This window comes from Astatotilapia calliptera, chromosome 22 (genome assembly GCF_964374335.1).
Source record: "Astatotilapia calliptera chromosome 22, fAstCal68.1, whole genome shotgun sequence".
Classification (NCBI taxonomy): Eukaryota; Metazoa; Chordata; class Actinopteri; order Cichliformes; family Cichlidae; genus Astatotilapia; species Astatotilapia calliptera.
The window spans coordinates 21896989-21913888 of NC_137442.1; the positions used below are offsets into that span (position 1 = coordinate 21896989).

At 43.3% G+C, this 16900-nt stretch overlaps 3 protein-coding genes and 1 long non-coding RNA gene across 9 annotated transcripts in view; 1 reads left to right on the forward strand and 3 right to left on the reverse strand.

Moving 5' to 3' along the window:
* Positions 1-2032: 2032 nt before the first annotated feature.
* On the reverse strand, positions 2033-4271 carry hoxa1a (homeobox A1a). Its single transcript, XM_026156389.2, has 2 exons — positions 3534-4271; positions 2033-3138 (listed from the first exon to the last, which is right to left on the reverse strand). Exons 1-2 carry the CDS (start codon positions 4138-4140, stop codon positions 2768-2770), a joined length of 978 nt encoding a protein of 325 aa, XP_026012174.1. The 5' UTR covers positions 4141-4271; the 3' UTR covers positions 2033-2767.
* Positions 4272-7741: 3470 nt separating this feature from the next.
* On the reverse strand, positions 7742-10278 carry LOC113014086 (homeobox protein Hox-A2a). Its single transcript, XM_026155381.2, has 2 exons — positions 9415-10278; positions 7742-8795 (listed from the first exon to the last, which is right to left on the reverse strand). Exons 1-2 carry the CDS (start codon positions 9776-9778, stop codon positions 8083-8085), a joined length of 1077 nt encoding a protein of 358 aa, XP_026011166.1. The 5' UTR covers positions 9779-10278; the 3' UTR covers positions 7742-8082.
* Positions 10279-11409: 1131 nt separating this feature from the next.
* LOC145423633 (uncharacterized) lies at positions 11410-13402 on the forward strand. The gene is made up of 2 exons (XR_013904692.1): positions 11410-11666; positions 12791-13402. It is a non-coding gene; the product is annotated as an uncharacterized LOC145423633 (long non-coding RNA).
* The window catches only part of hoxa3a (homeobox A3a), a 31459-nt gene continuing 27852 nt past the window's right edge, over positions 13294-16900 (reverse strand). For all 6 annotated transcript variants that reach the window (XM_080296332.1, XM_026155377.2, XM_080296331.1 and 3 more), the window contains one exon: positions 13294-15056. In XM_080296332.1, the coding sequence (XP_080152458.1) occupies positions 14263-15056 (794 nt within the window). In that variant the 3' untranslated portion in view covers positions 13294-14262. The remainder of the gene's footprint in view (positions 15057-16900) is intronic.

Below are 16900 nucleotides of genomic sequence, written 5' to 3' on the forward strand. Positions count from 1 at the left end.
GACACCCAAGGGTCCTTGAAGGGATTTAAAGGTCTGCTTTAACATAGATACTTTTCTTTCAGTGACGACATGGAGGTAAATTGCGTAAGACAAAAAGTATATAAAAAGTAAAGTTTCTTCACCATTAACTTACAACATAAACTAATTTTAGCACTAAAGTCACACTTTTCACCCAAAACAAAAATATTTTAGGTAAAATAAATGGAGGTCAAACGTAAAGAATCACCGTGGAAAATCTGAGTAAGATAGCTTTTAAAAACGGCAACTAAACGACATTAGACATACTTATTAAAACCCTCCGTACATTCGTAATATTTTGGAACACATAGTGAATAAAGAAAGAAAATTAATTTAAGGTAAATAATACATTAATCTAAAGTCCGTTACAAGTTTTGGTGTTTCATAAATTGCAATTGAAATGTGTATTTCTATCTTATAAATAGTAGATCAGAAATATTATTTGTTTAGTGATTCGACCTTTTCCTCTAAACCTTCTCAGTATCAATAATAAAATATTTATTTTTAAAAATGTGTTCGCTTAAGCCATTTAACAAAAAAGCAGAATTGCGCGCATAATAAGGCACTGTAACTAACTACTTTTTAATTTAGTGTTATATGTTTCTTTGCGATCTCCAGTTAAAATCCTGGAAAGGGGGGGGGGGGGGGGGGCTGTCATTAGCGTTCATTTAAATGAATACTGAACGCTTGTATGCGGTTTTGGTAAATCTATTTTTTTTTTTTTGATAATAAAAATAAAATGAATATTTCCAGAGGTTCGACATTTTCCCTCCAGCCCTTCTGTTCTCGATTACACTGGTCTCCAAAGCAGGCCCCGAGCAACAAGTCTGTGTACGGATTATTTATACCGAAACAACTTCTCGAAAAGCAAAATGAGGGTACCTGTAGTTACCAAAATAACCTTGTTAGGTTTTACACAAAACATCCTTTGTCCTCTGTAGGAAAACGCGACGCACCGCCTGCCGACAATAAATAGACGAATAAAAGACAGATTGTCCACATAACTTACGCTCCTTCTCCGTGTTTGTTAGGGCTGAATTGGACAGAGTAGTCTGCGCTGCTGCCTCAGCAGGTCCCCCCAGCTCAAATATAGCAGCTCCCGCAGGTGGATCCGAAGGTAAAGGAGAATGTTGCTCATTAATCATGGCTCTTTTGGCGCTTCTTTGCCCTTTTATGGTACGATGGCCTCGCATCGTGCACACCAGGAATTAAAACAACAAAAGAACCAAAAGAACCCTCTTTTAGTTTGAAAATGGGGATATAGGTTAGCTTGAATAGAGCAGTTTAAAAAAAATGCATCCAGTTTTGCTCCCACTTAAAATGCATCATTGCACGGGTCGTTTATTGCACTCATAGCGTGAGTTTATTTTCCAAAGCAACATAATCGATATCAGATTAAAACTCAAATGACCAAATAGCATATTTTTAAATAAGATGAGCCTGTCTCTCTCTTCCTCTGACAGCTGACATAAGCTTGAAATATAAATACTCTGGTCAAAGCAGTGTTGTGCACACACAATTATGACATGCGATGCTGCAAGTTGTCACAGTTCGGCTTGTCATCAGGTGGGGATGATGACACCGCCGTGTAACTTGTGGTGGTGGTGGGGGGGTGACAGGACCAGCGGGGGCACCATGCTTGTCAATACCGTAACCTCGATGTTTTAATCAATAGTTTCTTTTTGTCCCTTCAATAAGCCAAGTGCTCGATAAGGTTGTCATCACAGATGACGCTGACGTCCTCGCTCTCATCTTTGCCCTGGATAAACATGCCTTTCTTATGCCAGTAAATCTTTACCCCGGGGACAGTGGCGCGCATGGCTGCATACATTTAGAGACTTTGGGGTTGAGTCAAGCAGACGCGTGCAGCTTCTCAGGGGTTGGAAATGAACATAGGTTTGCTTTTCTGTCTGCTGGGTTTAGGAACATTTTAACCCTAGCATTTGATATGACAACGAATCGAAAGTCTGCAGCACACTCTCCCCCTTAGAAATGACACATAGGAAAAAAAAACTTTAGAGGTAAACGCACTTTAATACACATGATTGACCCGTAAACGTCTCTTTGGACCAAACAGTTGTGTGCTTCACTCGATTTAACAGCTAGCAGGTTAAAGCTTCAAACGTACAAAGCCATAAAATGACTGATTCTGCAACTGATAAAACTCAGCTCCTCAATAATACATGAAAGCATTACGCATCATGCAAACCTCACGCAACAGACAAACAGTTGACACACACAGACCTGAAACACAGAAGAGACAGTGTTTAAGTGGCTACTGGAACAGTGTACTCATTAACGATTTGATAACCGAGGTTATCTCGTTGATTGTGTGATGCCTAATTGATGGCATCCGGTGCAATCAGACTGGCTGAGGTGCACAAGTTTGGCAAATCTGAGGTATTTGTGAGTGCAGATTTGTGACACTTGCCTCTTCAGAGGCAGACTTAAAGATGGCGCTGAGTGTCCCTTGCACAGCATAATTTTGGCGAATTGCAATTTCAAAAGCGAATGGACAGAATTTAACCAATGCACAGGGCGGCAAGGCTATAGATCTTGCAAACACAACACACAATATAAAACGAATATGGTCCAGAAGTGGTCCGTGAGTTCCCCAATAGTGCATTGTTCACATCATGTATGGGCACAACTGTCATCCATTAACAAATTTTTGCCTTTGATACACTTGTATGGAATTTGGTATACACAGGCCGCCTTGACCCATAGAAGTAAAGGGGTCACTTGACCCTCAGTTGGAGGCGAAAGGATCAGGCCCCGTGGAAGACACAGTGGAGGATGTGGGAGAAGGAGTAGATGGAGCTGAGATAGATTTCTCGGATGCTGCATCGTCCATTTTCTCCTGACTGCTGTCCGAGGATGTAAGTTTGGCTGGCAGCAGCCCTTCTTTCTCTCGCTTTTTTTGCTTCATCCTCCGGTTCTGGAACCAAATTTTCACCTGAGTCTCATTGAGTTGCAGCGCGGCTGCAATTTCTACACGGCGCGCCCGGGTCAGGTACTTGTTGAAGTGGAATTCCTTCTCTAGTTCCGTCAGCTGTTTGGTTGTGAAGTTGGTCCGGACCGTATTCGGCTGACCAGCATAGCCATACTCACCAGACCTCCCTGCAAAGAGGAAAACAAATCACTGTAACTCTGAAGAAGAGGGTTTTTTTCTTCTCTGATCAGAGTACACATATGCCTTGAGACTATACTGTGTCTGTGCAACAAGGCTCAACTTTTAGGTACGAGCCAAATAGCATTAGCTACTCGAAAAAACATCCAACAAGGGCCTTAGAAGAGATTCAAATATTATACAACACATGTGTTATCACACAGGTGGATTACGTTAAAGTGAAAGGATCTAAAGTACTACATTAAAAGTTAAGTTCATATATTAGTGTTTCGTGTGCTTATTTTATTTTTTGAAAAACTTCCCAGTTTAAAGATTTTGGATCATTTATAAGACAGCATTTTTGTGCATCCGCACTTTCACCCACTATAGGCTACTTGGCACCAACCTGTTTTTGGTGGATTCCTCTTAACTTTCATCCAGTCAAAAGTCTGTGCAGACGATGCGCCCTCAGACAGAGGTGAACAGCAAGCCTCCAGATGAGCTGCATGCAGAGGTGACAGCGGATTTGAACACCCTGGATAAGGGGGCGCTTGCTCGTGCCCGCCGCTGTAGGCAGTGTGGCTATACTGCAGTTGACCCAGGGGGGCGGCACTGTAACCATGGCGATGCTGAGAAACCATGGAGGAGGAAATGTTACCAGAGTACATCAGTGGGCCGCACTGAGGGAACGCAGCTGCGGTGTCTACTTCCTGGGCGAGGGCATGGTGGTTATATGTAGTGCAGAAACTTTGGGGTCCATAGTTAGAGCTGCAGGCCGGGTGGGCCCCATAGGGGAGACTTAGAGAGCTGGCATTAGATTGGTACGACCCCGTCTGGTGAGAGACGCAGTCAGGAGAAGCTCTGCTCACCATGAAATGGTCATCCACCCCGCAGTTGTTAACAGTGGCCCCGCACGACTGGAAAGTTGTAATCCCGTGGTCCGAGTGAAAAGCCCTAACAGTGCATGAGCCACCTTCCCCGCTCATCACCGTGTAGTCTAAGAAACTGCTCATTGTAGCATTTTTTCTAACCGGAACGAGGGACCGTCCTCTGCACAGACAACCCCCTGATGTCTTCCTTTCTCCCCTCTTACCCCGAGTGACCGTGCCAATCTTTACCTATACTAGGTCTTATCAGAGAAGGGAGGGGGTCGCACGGGCCGATATCAATGAACGGGTTCTGTCACGTGGGCCCGGGTCAGCCAGTGAGGTACTTGTCCTTATCCCTTTAGCTGGTGACAGATTGGTGTTTGAGGGGCTATTTAAATTCCAAGCACTCGTCGATCAAGGTGACGCGCGTCGCCACTAATGTATTGGCCGAGCAAACAATGAGCTGCGAGGCAGACAGCGGTGGACAGCTTCGGGGTCGCATGAAGAGCGGGGCCACTGTTAAAACTGTTTCTTCTAAGCTCCACTGTGCGCTCTTCCACGACCACAGAGGGAGATTAACGTTTGTCCCTCTGCACCCTCGCCATGAGGACGACCTAGCACTCTGACCTCAGGTAGGTATTTTTGGAACAGAGACGAGAATAGGTGTGTGTGTGTGTGTGTGTGTGTGTGTGTGTGTGTGTGTGTGTGTGTGTGTGTGTGTGTGTGTGTGTGTGTGTGTGTGTGTGTGTGTGTGGTGACACGTGCGCATAACAGTTACGATTTCATGTGTATAACGGTGTCATTATCTTCTAGTTGGATGGATGGGTGGATGGATGGGTGCGTGTCACTGCCACGGGCTATCTGTGGGCTATTAATGTCACATTCCCTTGCGAAATGTTTCACTTCATGCGTGAACATTGAGAAAAATATTGTTACAGAGTGACGGTGAAGGGAAGCAAAAGACAGAAAACGTATCTCCCGTCACAGACCGCCTTTTTATTTTGCACAACTTTGTTTCCCCATCAAGGTCGCATTAGACGTATATGACTGCTCGCTTTGCCGGGAGGTCACAGGTGATGAAGCGACAAGACAACACATAGAACATTAAGATGATGTGGTATTAATTTCTTTCCACCCTCTGCTCCGGTCATAGGGTCTGCTATCCACCCTGATTTCACTCCCACATGTATTCATTATGCATGTATAGTGATCAAATGATCTCATAACGCCAGGCCAGTCGTGGAGCTAATGCATCCACATAGCCCGAGGTGCAAGTGTGGGCTGATTATCCTGTTAAGTTCATCAAATAAAGCTGTTGGCGAAATTAATGCCCACGACAAGCGGCGTTGAGAAGGGGTAGAGCTTGTGCGTGGGAGACTGGCGGCAGCGGCAGCAGATGCCCAACCTCTCACTGAGGAAGCAAAAGGAATGAAGCGGGAAGAAGGGAGGGAGGGAGCGAGTGAGAGAGAGAGGCTCACACGGAGGGATGAGCGCCCCCAAAGGTCGCATGTGGTCATGCACTCGAAATCTCCAAATGTTTTTAACCTCTGGAGAAAATATATGATCGTATTCTTGGAGATATTTCATCGCTATACATTCCAGGGAACACTTTACGCAGCGGTGGTTATGGATCAAAGACAGCTGGTGTTTTTGTCACTGTATCAATTATTTACAATTCTTTGCGCTGCTTTGACTCCACTACATGTCAGAGGGGACTACTAGAGCCCACTGTTTACGCCTCACTTTTAATTAAATAATACAACAGTGTGTAAAGGCGCCCCACGTGGACAAGCACATCATTCAGATGATGCTTACTCGTTGTTAATAATAAGGATCGTGCAATAATGTGAGATGTTATGCAGCAATACCACATAATTACTTTTTTGGAGGTGTTCATTCACTGAAGTTGTTCTAGTTAAGAATTTGACTGTAGTCTGATATTGTGAATTTTAACACAAGTAAATGATGCGGATGCTTCTACCACTAGTATGGCAAATGAAATAGAAATGCATACCGGTAATCGCATAACGATGATACTTCAAAGTGTTTAAAAGATAAGAGGTGCAAACTTCCCACCAGTTGGAGGGAGGGGGGAGTAGGGTCAATACCCTCCACCCATCACTCCCCTCCCTTTCCTCCGTCTTCCCAGCTGCCTGTGAAAAAGTAGTGAGTGGGCGCAGTGGATCTTGCTTTGCCTGATTATGGAAACTTCGCCAGGCCTCGGAGCTTTCTTGGCTCTTTGTGTGTGAACGCATGTGCGCAGACAAGGCGCGCTCTCTTGGAATGATTTGGTTAAACTGGCCCTGTGGTTAGTCAGAGTGCAGGAGTGCAAGATCTGCCCCCGCTTTTACCCATACATCCCCTCCTCTCCTCCTCCTTAAACTCAAACACAGACCACTTGCTCAGTAAGACTAATGTCCAGCCAGTCAATGAGCTGCTTATGGCTTCCAGATTATTCGATAAACGTTGGAGCCTCTGAATGTCGCGCGTGTAGATGAGTTTCTGGATCGATCCGTGCAGGCAGGCTGCCTATGCGGCTTTCCCTTCTTTCCTTCTTTCTTTTTAAGCATGTTGCAGATAAACCTGTTTAAGTGGACTATAACTTTTTTTTTAGTTGAGCTCATAAGTGTTTCCCAAAGTGAAATCAGGTGCAATACAGCACAACAAGACACTTTATAAGCCCTTTAAAACAAGTGCAAAAGTGATTGTAAAATCCCCCCCAAAGTACAGATACTTTCTTAATAAAGTACGCCGTGATGGCCGACTCTGTTCAATGCAGCAAGCAGGCTCTTACTGGTAATTATTTATCTGATGAATCGCATTTAGTCCACGAGTAGTCTGTTTTGAGTTTAGTCTACTTTTAACACACGAGGGAAAGTGTGCGACTCATAACCTGAGCAGGCTGCTACCGCTGCTGCTGTCGCCGAGCCAGAGCCGTGTTTAAACAAGCTATAAAAATGAATTATTACCAAACGCATGCAGAGAATCAGCCCCTTTTAGCCCAGGAATTGGGGAGTCCCATATGAAAATGTAAGTGGGGTTTTATTTGTGCACATTACGCCACAATTGGTCTCCTTAATGTCCGTCTCATTCATGCCACGGAGTGATTTATGAGCTCCTGAAGGCAAACATGGCTCGCGTATTTGCCTGCAACATGCATACAATGTTAAGAGCTCTGTCATGCCTAGATTCGTGTTGCCATATTTGCTGCTTTTCCCCCCTCTCCCACTCTCTCTCTCTGCAAAATAGTTTGAAGGAGAAAATAAAAAAAATCCGTGTTGGTGCTTAATCAAACAGTGTAAAACCATCGTTTTATGTTTAAGTGTAAATGCGAATTATCCAAAAGATTTAAAGAAATGCTGCAATTTTTCAGTGTTTTTCTTTTCAGTTTGTGTACAATTATACGTCATTTGACTTAATAAAAAGTGTAACCTCCAAAGTTTTAAGATTTCAGGAAACTGATTTAATTTTTTTATGGTTCGGCAAACTTTTCAAAGAAATTTTAGTCCTAGGGAAAAAAAATTACACCGTGTGTGCCTTCAACGACACTTCGAAGTCTAGCCTATTTATATTCATTGCCAACCTGTTGTTAAATTTGCATAACGTCTCTATCTCTCCATGTCCTACTTCTTAAAAATTATTTTTATTTTGTATATTTTTCTACATGAATAATTCAAGCAAAAAGAAAAAGAAAAAAAGGAAAGTCTGGAAAATGGATAATAAATCACTCAAACACCAGAAAAAAGAAGATTGTAGCAAGTTAATTGTATTCTAACAAAAATATCCAAGACATTGGAAGCTATACAAAAATAAAAAGGACCAGGTTCCATAGGCCTAATATTGTATAATTATTCACAAACACTCATAATTTCCATTCCAAGAGAACAAGTTGTTATGGTAATTACAAGCCACGTTTAAGCTGCTTCAGTGATTTAATCTCATCCTTACCTTGTATTAATCGTCAAGTCAAATATCAACAGAATAAATGTGCCGAATATACAAATAACATCGGGGTTAATGTTGTTGTAGCCTGATATTTATTGTCCCGAAAGAAAGAAGGAAAAATGGTTATTTGATTGATTCTAGTTAATAGTTCAGATGCTGCAAGTCGATTGTAGTTAGAGACTCCGAGAAAAAATAGAAACTGTCCGTAGAAATGTCCACGGGGCTGTCCAGAGACTCTGACAAGCTCGGCGAGGCTGCATCGGAGAGCTGCAGGCAGGAATCCGAGGAGAAAGGTTGAAAATCGTGTAAAGAAACATCCAGGGCCGGGGGACTGTCGCCATTGTCCGGGCCAGATGCCGAGCCGGGGCCCATTGTTGACATGCAGCCCGGAACAGTGGGTGACGGGTTGGGAAAATGTTTCAGATTTTTGTCATTGCTGTTCAGCGGCGCAGCAGCAAAGCTCATCGACTCTCCATTGTGGAGCTGCTGTGTGTTGTTTTGAAAGGAGCAGGTATCTCTTTCCAGTAGGGCCCCGCTCTGCTCGTACTGGGGGGCCTCGTCCTCTTCCTCGCTGTGAATGCCGTCCTCGGCGCTCAGCCCCTTGCCGTCCCCGTTGTGGTTCTCCTTGCTCTGGGTCTGCCGCTTGTGCTTCATGCGTCGGTTTTGGAACCAGACTTTAACCTGCCTCTCGGTCAGGTCCAGCAGGGCCGCTATTTCCACCCTCCTGGGCCGGCACAGATACTTGTTGAAGTGGAACTCCTTCTCCAGCTCCAGAAGCTGTGTGTTAGTGTACGCTGTTCTCAGCCGACGGGAGCCCCCTCCTCCCCCACCGCTCTCCACGATCTCAGGCGAGCCTAGAAAATAAGCGGCACAGTAGCATGGGATTAAAAACGCAGGACCCAGCAGTTACATAACCCTGCTGCTCATAAATCTAACGTTATGGCTATCACAGTCCACCAGAGAGTGGCTCACAGCACGCTGCAGCAAAATGGCCGCTGGAGCTATACTGAACCAAACTTATACAGCGTTCACCACCCCCCTAAAAAAATCGTCGCTCTGTAAAGATCTTCATCAGATTGTTTTATAGATAAAATAAGGCTCAGCGTGAGCGTGAACTAAACTCAGTGCACTTTAGAAGCAGTGAGGTCCAGGCTGGTGTGGGATACTAATGAATGCTCCAGCTGCCCTCCTCGGCAAAGGCACTCCATCACTCTTCATTACTGTCACACATCAAAACTCTGCCTCGGCTAGGGGAATAAATCATCTTACATCACCAAACTTTACCCAAACTTTTTTTCGCTTCCTTTTATTGCTTCACACACAATAACTGCAAAGCAACAACCATAAATCTGCCACAATGAACCGACTTAAAGCCTATTTGTTGTTTTGAGGAAGGGCCTTTGCAGGTCTTCAATTTAGCACCAGAGAGTGAAGATAGATCACAGCAGCTCTTTCTGCTTTGAAATAACCCACCTTTCGGAGAGAAGCACACGGGTCCGTTGGAGATGGTAGTAGCAGTGGAAGTCGGCAGGTGGTTCCTCTTGGAGGCTTTCTTCTCCCGCATCCATGGGTACTCCGGGGGTAAGGAGGCGGTAGGCAGCGGGCTACATCCGTCGGGGCTGTGTCTAGGCCGGCCATGCCGCGGATGGCTGCCCGGGTTGAGGCTGGGAATGGTCTGCTCAAAGGGAGGAGGAATCAGTGTCGGGCGTGAAAGCGTCGAGCTCTTGATTGATGAACTTTGAAATGAATCAGCGACAGGGGGGAAAGATGTCAGGCACTCAGCAAGCGACGGCTGACTATTGATAAAACCGCTCTCTCGCTCGAATTCGTAATTCATCTCCTCTCCCTGAGAGCCGAGGAAAGTTTGCACGCGTATTTCTTAAAAAATATTGCAGCTCAGTGATGACGAAAAATTAAAAAAATCATCAAAAAAATCTCCTTGTGGTGTTTTTTTTTCTATTTCACTGATTACGGCCGTATGGGGACCGAGCTGCTATTAAACTATTGAATTCATGGAGACAAGGTTGAAATTGGACCGAATTGCCTGTCACATGATTACCTCTGCCCAATGACAATTTGGGGTTTAATCAAAAGAAGCCACTGTCTGCCTGATTGATCCAAAACTCTGGTGAAGAACGCCTCGCTCAGCTGGGGGGGACGACTGTTTATATTTACATCTTTGTCTGCTGAGTTTATCCTCCTCTCGCCCTGCAGTCCACTCCACTAAGCTACAAAATGTGTTTTTTAAGAATGGCTGACGCGCTCACTATTACAGGGAAAGAGCACAGCCTGGGTGCGCGGATTCGTGCACTCCTCTTTCTCGTCTTTCTCGTATTGTTTGAGGATGTCAGTGGAGAACGCCCCCACCACACACCGCACACACACACCGCACACACACACACACACACACTTCACGCCAGTAGCCCAGCTATTCATACAATCAAGAGTCAGCCTTCAGAGGTGGAAAAAAAAATGAAACGCTCAAAACTGATTTTGAGATTTCTCGACAGAAACAAACCACAACAATGAAGTCTGTTCACTGTGAGGTGAGTTTGGACACCAGGATGAATGTGATTCTTTAAAGGTTTCATAATAATGACATATGCAGTGCATCCGCTGGCATGTGCTGCAATAAAAAGGCCCATCCATAAAGTTAATACTGACAGATATGGCACGTTCAGACCATTTCACCAACCCATAACAGTGGATGAACATTTACAGCTATTGTGCAGAAATTTGCGCAGGGACACACAGGCATGTGTTATGCATATGCGCTCGCAAACAGTGTTATTTTTGTTATTATTATTATTATTATTATTACTATTATAGGCTTTTTATGCTGACTTGACAGATATGATATTAAGGCACATGGCAGTTTCGTTTATTCCACAAAAAGGTATTATAACGAGGTCATGCACGCCCGTGTACGTGCAGCTACTAACAAATATTATAGTAAACCCACAGGAGCTTTTTCTTTTATTATCATTGTTGGTGTTGGTCACAATTTTCGATAACTAAAATCTACCATAATTACTGCCTTTGCACATCTTTGAAACGGTTCCTTTTTCATATTAAGCAGGAAGCCACTCCACAGGCTAAGCCTGGATTTACTGGAAGGGCACTGGTTACAGTGCTGAGAAAGCCTCTCATTGTATTCCCATTATCATTTCTACCTGAAATTGCAATGAAGCAAACACAGTTACAATCGACCACTTACAACGAATCCATTTGCAGCGTTATTATGCGGATGGAAATGTTATTGAATTGCCCTTCCCCGCCGTGTTTGGTTTCATGCCTCTTCCAGAATAATCTGTGAAAACCATGTTTGAGATATTTTTTTCGTTAGGCAGCACATACCGTATTTTCATTTTTAAAAAAGTGGCTCGGTGAGTAGGAGATGGAAGAAGAGAAGTGGTAGGCTTCTCTCAGTTTGTTGCTTATATACCAAACAAAGAGTCCTGGAAGCCTGCGCGCGATCAATCTTACTCGCCAAAAGGTCTGACAGCTCGGTGCCCTCACAACACATTTAAGGCTTCTAACTCTCTGCCGGATCAAATGCAGGCAGGAAGCCGGTGAGAAACACTGGCCCCTCAGATTAGAACCAGTTTCTGTTCACAGACATAGTCTAGCTGTCGCTGGAGGGATATTTTTAAAGATAAATACAAATCCAGCTACACGAGATGCCACCATTTCCTTTTTTATGAGGAGGCGGTAACGCGCCAGCGGTGAGTAGGGCGAAGCAGCGTATTCACCTGGCTTTTATCTTTGAATTCTCAATGCGTTTTAAACTACATTCACTTTTCGTTTAAGTAGCATCTGAGAAAGCGGGGTGACGGACGGAGTTGCTAGGAGCAAAGACGGATGACTTTTTTCGGGGGAATTACGCACAGGCTTTGTGTGAAAGAAAAGGAGTGGGTGGCTGCATTTTAGTGGACCCCAGCCTGTCCTACACACTTATCTTTATAGCAGGACTGATTTAGAACCACTTTCCCACGGATGTAAGATGCCCAAGTCTTCTCTTTCACTTAAAACTATATCAGCGTGCTACCTATGGGTTAAATCTTTGCCTTGTTGTTAAAGCGCGTGCACGCGTGTGCGTGGATGTCTCTGTGTGTGTGGCTGTGTTGGATGCAGAAATACTCAATCCATCAGCTTTTTTTTTTTTTGCAGTGACACACCATGGTTCAATTGTTCTAGTTTTGCCTGCTAGCCATATGTCAGGGCCAGTAATGTTCATGCCCACTTAAATCAATCAGTTTGGCCTGAAATTATAATAATAATAATTATTATTATTATTTAGTGCAAAATTAAAGAGAGCAAATAATGTAGCAAGTGTAGAAAAAAGTAGGCTTGTAAACATTGGTTTCGAAATAAAAGGAGCATGTTAAACATAATGATGTATACACTGTCCACATTTAGTTAATTGCACACCCAAAGTGTAGTCTTTTAGCTCCAGCTGTGTCTCTGTTGTATACTGGAAATTTATAAATACTGAAAATGCCTGCAAAAATTCTAGGACAGATATTAAAATGATAATACTAACAATAATTCTTGTAGCACCTTTTTAATTTTATAAAAGTAAAAAAAAGAATATAATGTCCTGTCTTTGAAAAAAAAAACCTTTTAAATTGATAATTCCTTTTGTTGTAGCCATCTTCACAACGGAGCTGCTTCGTACCGAGCTGGCTTTACCACTCTGGCATCTGCAAATCTGTAGAATAATGAGACCAATAAGCCGCGTTATGATTCTAGTTCAGACTATATCCTCTCTGACCGCATTTGACTGACTGAAAATATCAGCGGATTATTTTTTAAACGATTTCTCATTTAGCTTGTTGTCTTCTTGCAGATTCTCCAGAAGGGCCCCGGTGACATTTTTATTATTATGGATGTGCCCACGCAGATGAGAGGAGGGGAGAGGGCCACCCTGGAGTTTTCTTCACCTCGAATCAAGTGAAGGGGAGGAAAATAAAATAAAATAAAACAAAAAAGAATGCATCGTTTATTACGCATTTTTACTATATCTGCCAATATTTGCCTGCATGTTATTGGATAATATTTATGGCCAATATTCCACGTTATGTTGTATGAAAAAATAGAAATATATTGCCACTTTATATGTGTGATAGGCTACTCTATGATTTATTATTGTTAAAACATTTTTGTTTCTTTTCTTTTACGTCTATTTGCCTGACTATATATTTGGAAACTGATTCGATTTTTTTTTCACCTCCATTTTATTGCAGAGAAACCTAAAGATGTGTATTTATACTTTTTAGTCCACTTCGTGATTTGTGATCGTGTGCAATGCTTCTGCCAAGTCTAAATTAAAATCGAAGGCTATGCTTTCGGTATATTTCAATTCTTTTATTTATTTGTTCTAACTGGAGCAGCATGGAATGTATGACATCGAAAAAAAAGTTTGTTTCTTATTACTTCAATAAAGAAACAGCTAACGTAATATGTCCTTCTTTTCCACCCTTATTGCATGACTGATTGACTTTTACATTCGCTGAGAAAAATAAAACACCTCCTTCGAAGAAGAAAAAAATGGAAACATAGCCTCTAACAGGAACATGGGTTTTCTGCTGCTGAGGAGCTAATACAGACTAACATGTATGGGCTGAAAAAGGGCCGAGACGCAAATTTTCCACCAACCTTCTACCCACACAAAGATGGAGGGGGTGTCAAATAATACTAAAGGACTCTTTCATCTTTCACACCAAACAAAATAAATAACATTAGAAAGTCCAAAAAATGGAAAAAAACACAAGCAAGGGGGAGGGGTTGCCTGTAAGCTTATGACCCTTGCTTTTGAAAACGTATTTTCCCTCTTAATTCCAACTCGTGGCTCTTGAAGGACGCTTACACATAAGTGCAACAAAATGCAAAATGCAACAAAAAAAAAGAGAGAGAGAGAGAAACATAATTCTTCAATTGCGGATAAATAAGAGGACGGACAAATTCACATTGAAAATTGATAACATGTGTTCATAATACCCTGTTTGAGTTTTTGATTAGAAAACATTTAAAAAAAGATTAAATAAGTCTATGCATATACTGCGCCCCCCTCCCTCCCCTCCCGCGTACAGCCCAGATAAAGGTCTCTGTGAGACAATGACACGAGCAAATTCAAGCAAGTCGTGATTATTTTTCCTACGCTACTTCACACACCAAAAAAATTAAAAAGGGGAAAAAACTATAGGGAACATAAACAAAAGTAGAGAGATTGTGGGAGCCGTGAGGAGGCGCATAAACAAAGCAGTAATATGTCTGGAGGTGGATAAGACAATGGGCGGAGTGATCCAGGCAGCGCCACTGCTACAGATGCGTCAGTTTGGGCGCTTCCTGGATTCTTCCCTGAGAGTAGTGCGGCGTTAGGTCTGTGTACGTCGGTGTTGGATCACACACTCCGTGATGCTGACTGTTACCCATTGTGATTGCTCCATTATACTCCATGTTTGCGGACGGTGGGTGCGTAAGGTGGGCCAGACCGAAAACAGAGGCCCCAGAACTAGGCATTGAGTCGATGTAACCTCCGCCGACATAAACAGGGCTGCCTTGCATGTGCGTCCCGTAACTGCCATTGCCTTGGAGGGGATGCGCGTCATACTCGGGCGTGGCAGAGTCGTTCCCGGGATACCTCTTCTGGGAGGGCGGGCAGTTGTTGAGGGAGTTGTTTAAAGGAGGGGGGTATGACGTAGGCATACCATATGCGTTTTGATGAGGTTTACTGTAAGAATTCGGCGACTGGGATTCATATGGAACACTGTTTACGAGAGAATGCATAGAGTTGAGGTATCCGCCTCCCACACCGCCAGCACCAGAAGCTGGGCCCACGGGACTGCGCGGGGACTGTCCACCGGGAGAAGGCATCATTCCGACGCCTTTCTGATCCTTCTTGTATTTCATCCTGCGGTTCTGGAACCAGATTTTGATCTGTCTCTCTGTGAGGTTGAGCAGGTTCGCCATCTCTACCCTCCGGGGTCTGCAGAGGTACCGGTTAAAGTGGAACTCCTTCTCCAATTCCACAAGCTGAGCGCTAGTGTAAGCTGTCCGGGCCCTCTTTGATGCTGCTGACCCCGGAGGGCTTTTGTCTCCGGGGCAACTCTCCACTGTCAGGATGAAGGAGAGGATGTCAGTCAGTAATTCGTTATACAGAGAGAGGTACAGAGGCAAAGACAGGAGAGTGAAGGCGACATCATGTGACAACACATAGCTGTTAGCAAACTCTGCGATCAGGAGGGGGCGGTGGTGTTGACTGGGGAGTTTACTAAATAAGTTTGCCCACTTAAATATGTATCATAATGATCACTAACACTAATAACGTGCGTATGTGCGTATGTTCCAAACATCTCAATATTTCTAATAAACCCATTCCCCTATGGCAAATCACAGGAGTTATCATCAAGGCTCGATGAGCCATGCTAGTTACATGCACAGCTTCACAGACTTCCAAAAATAAAAGTGCAACTGGACAATAATGGCTCAGTATCTGATATGGAATCAGGTAACCTCAGGTTTACTACTAAAACATCTTGACCCTAATTTCCCCCCACAGTTGCAGGGTAGCTCACACATAATGCAAACACAAGCATTATGTATTCCTCAGGGTGTATGTAAAACAGTTCGCCTTGCCCTCACTGATAAGCTTAAGAGGCTGGATCTTGGCTGCAGAATTGCAAGGTGCTAGTCTACTTACTGTTATGGCAGGCGGCCAACATTTAATAACTATCACTGCCTTTCGCCCAAATCTAAAGTAATAGCAATGCAGGATGACATAATCTGATCCATTGTGTTATGTTATGGATGAGAAATAAGTGATCACGTGGATTTGACGTAATGCCTTAGAATCACACGATTATTACCGGATCGGTTTAGTTTTACTTTTTTGACGACTTGATTGTCAAAAGGCCACTTAGTTTAGGTCATGCAAGATCCTAACTGTAACGTATGTGTCAAGCACTATGCATCTTTCCTACGTGAGTAACAGGTGCGTATAAATAATTTTCATGATAAATACTGGGCGTTCTTCGAACTCATTAACGCACCCTACCAAGCACAATTCAGGCTGAAACCAGTCTGCTTTGCATTTTAACTAAAAAAAAAACAAAAAACAGAGCCCTGATCCACCCGATCCGGCCTGAGTTGTCCAGGGAACAAAGAAGTTTCTGGAATTAGTATATGCGTAAAATGTAAAGGACTTTCCAAAGTTGTTCATAAAGCCTGGGCTTTTATATGTTGTATACGTCATGAAGACTTCTTAACAGCGTAACAAAGTTATGAACATTACGCATTAACTGAAGACTGCTGCTTAATTTATTAAGAAAATCCTCCAGCTCGCAAAAGGTCTTTGAAAGCAATTCTGAAATTAACTCTTCGTTATGGAAGTAAAAATAAGACTCTTCAAACCACTACAGTGTCTTCATCTTGACAATGAGATCTCAATAATAAGATTTGCCGTTCTTATAAACCTTGAACGTGCATCAAGGGTTTCCATAAATCGGCTATGTGATGCTGAAAACAAATTAAAAAAAAAACCTTTGGTGCACTTGAAATAACTAAACTTAATGAAAAGCGCCACACTGCCTTGCAGTTCAGCGATTGCACTTGGTAAGATCCTGGAATGTCATTAGATTATTACCCATTTATTTTTACAGAAAGGAAGAAGAGTTGACTACCCAGAGCTAAACTCAGAACCCCTGACCCCGAATTTCCCTGGCGCCAAAACAGCAGGTTCTACCTTGCGTGCATGAACGTGCGTAAAGGGTTGGGACTTGTTAAAAAACACACAAAAAAAACACCTCTCCTGATACTCATGAGCCACGCGCCTTTGCTTCTATTAGTGCACTATAACCTGCACACCGAAATTAAAGCATATAGCCACTGAATTTACAAAATAAGAAGTTCGTGGGAAGATGTGCATTTCGAAATGTTTAGCTTTCCTCTAAGTAAATAC

Coding starts and splice junctions, on each gene's coding strand:
- hoxa1a (XM_026156389.2), bottom strand. CDS start 4,140: ATGAGCAGTTTCTTAGACTACACGGTGATGAGCGGGGAAGGTGGCTCA. Junction 3,139..3,533: donor GAGGAATCCACCAAAAACAG/GTTGGTGCCAAG, acceptor TCCTCTTTGCAG/GGAGGTCTGGTGAGTATGGC.
- LOC113014086 (XM_026155381.2), bottom strand. CDS start 9,778: ATGAATTACGAATTCGAGCGAGAGAGCGGTTTTATCAATAGTCAGCCG. Junction 8,796..9,414: donor CGTGTGCTTCTCTCCGAAAG/GTGGGTTATTTC, acceptor CTTATTTTCTAG/GCTCGCCTGAGATCGTGGAG.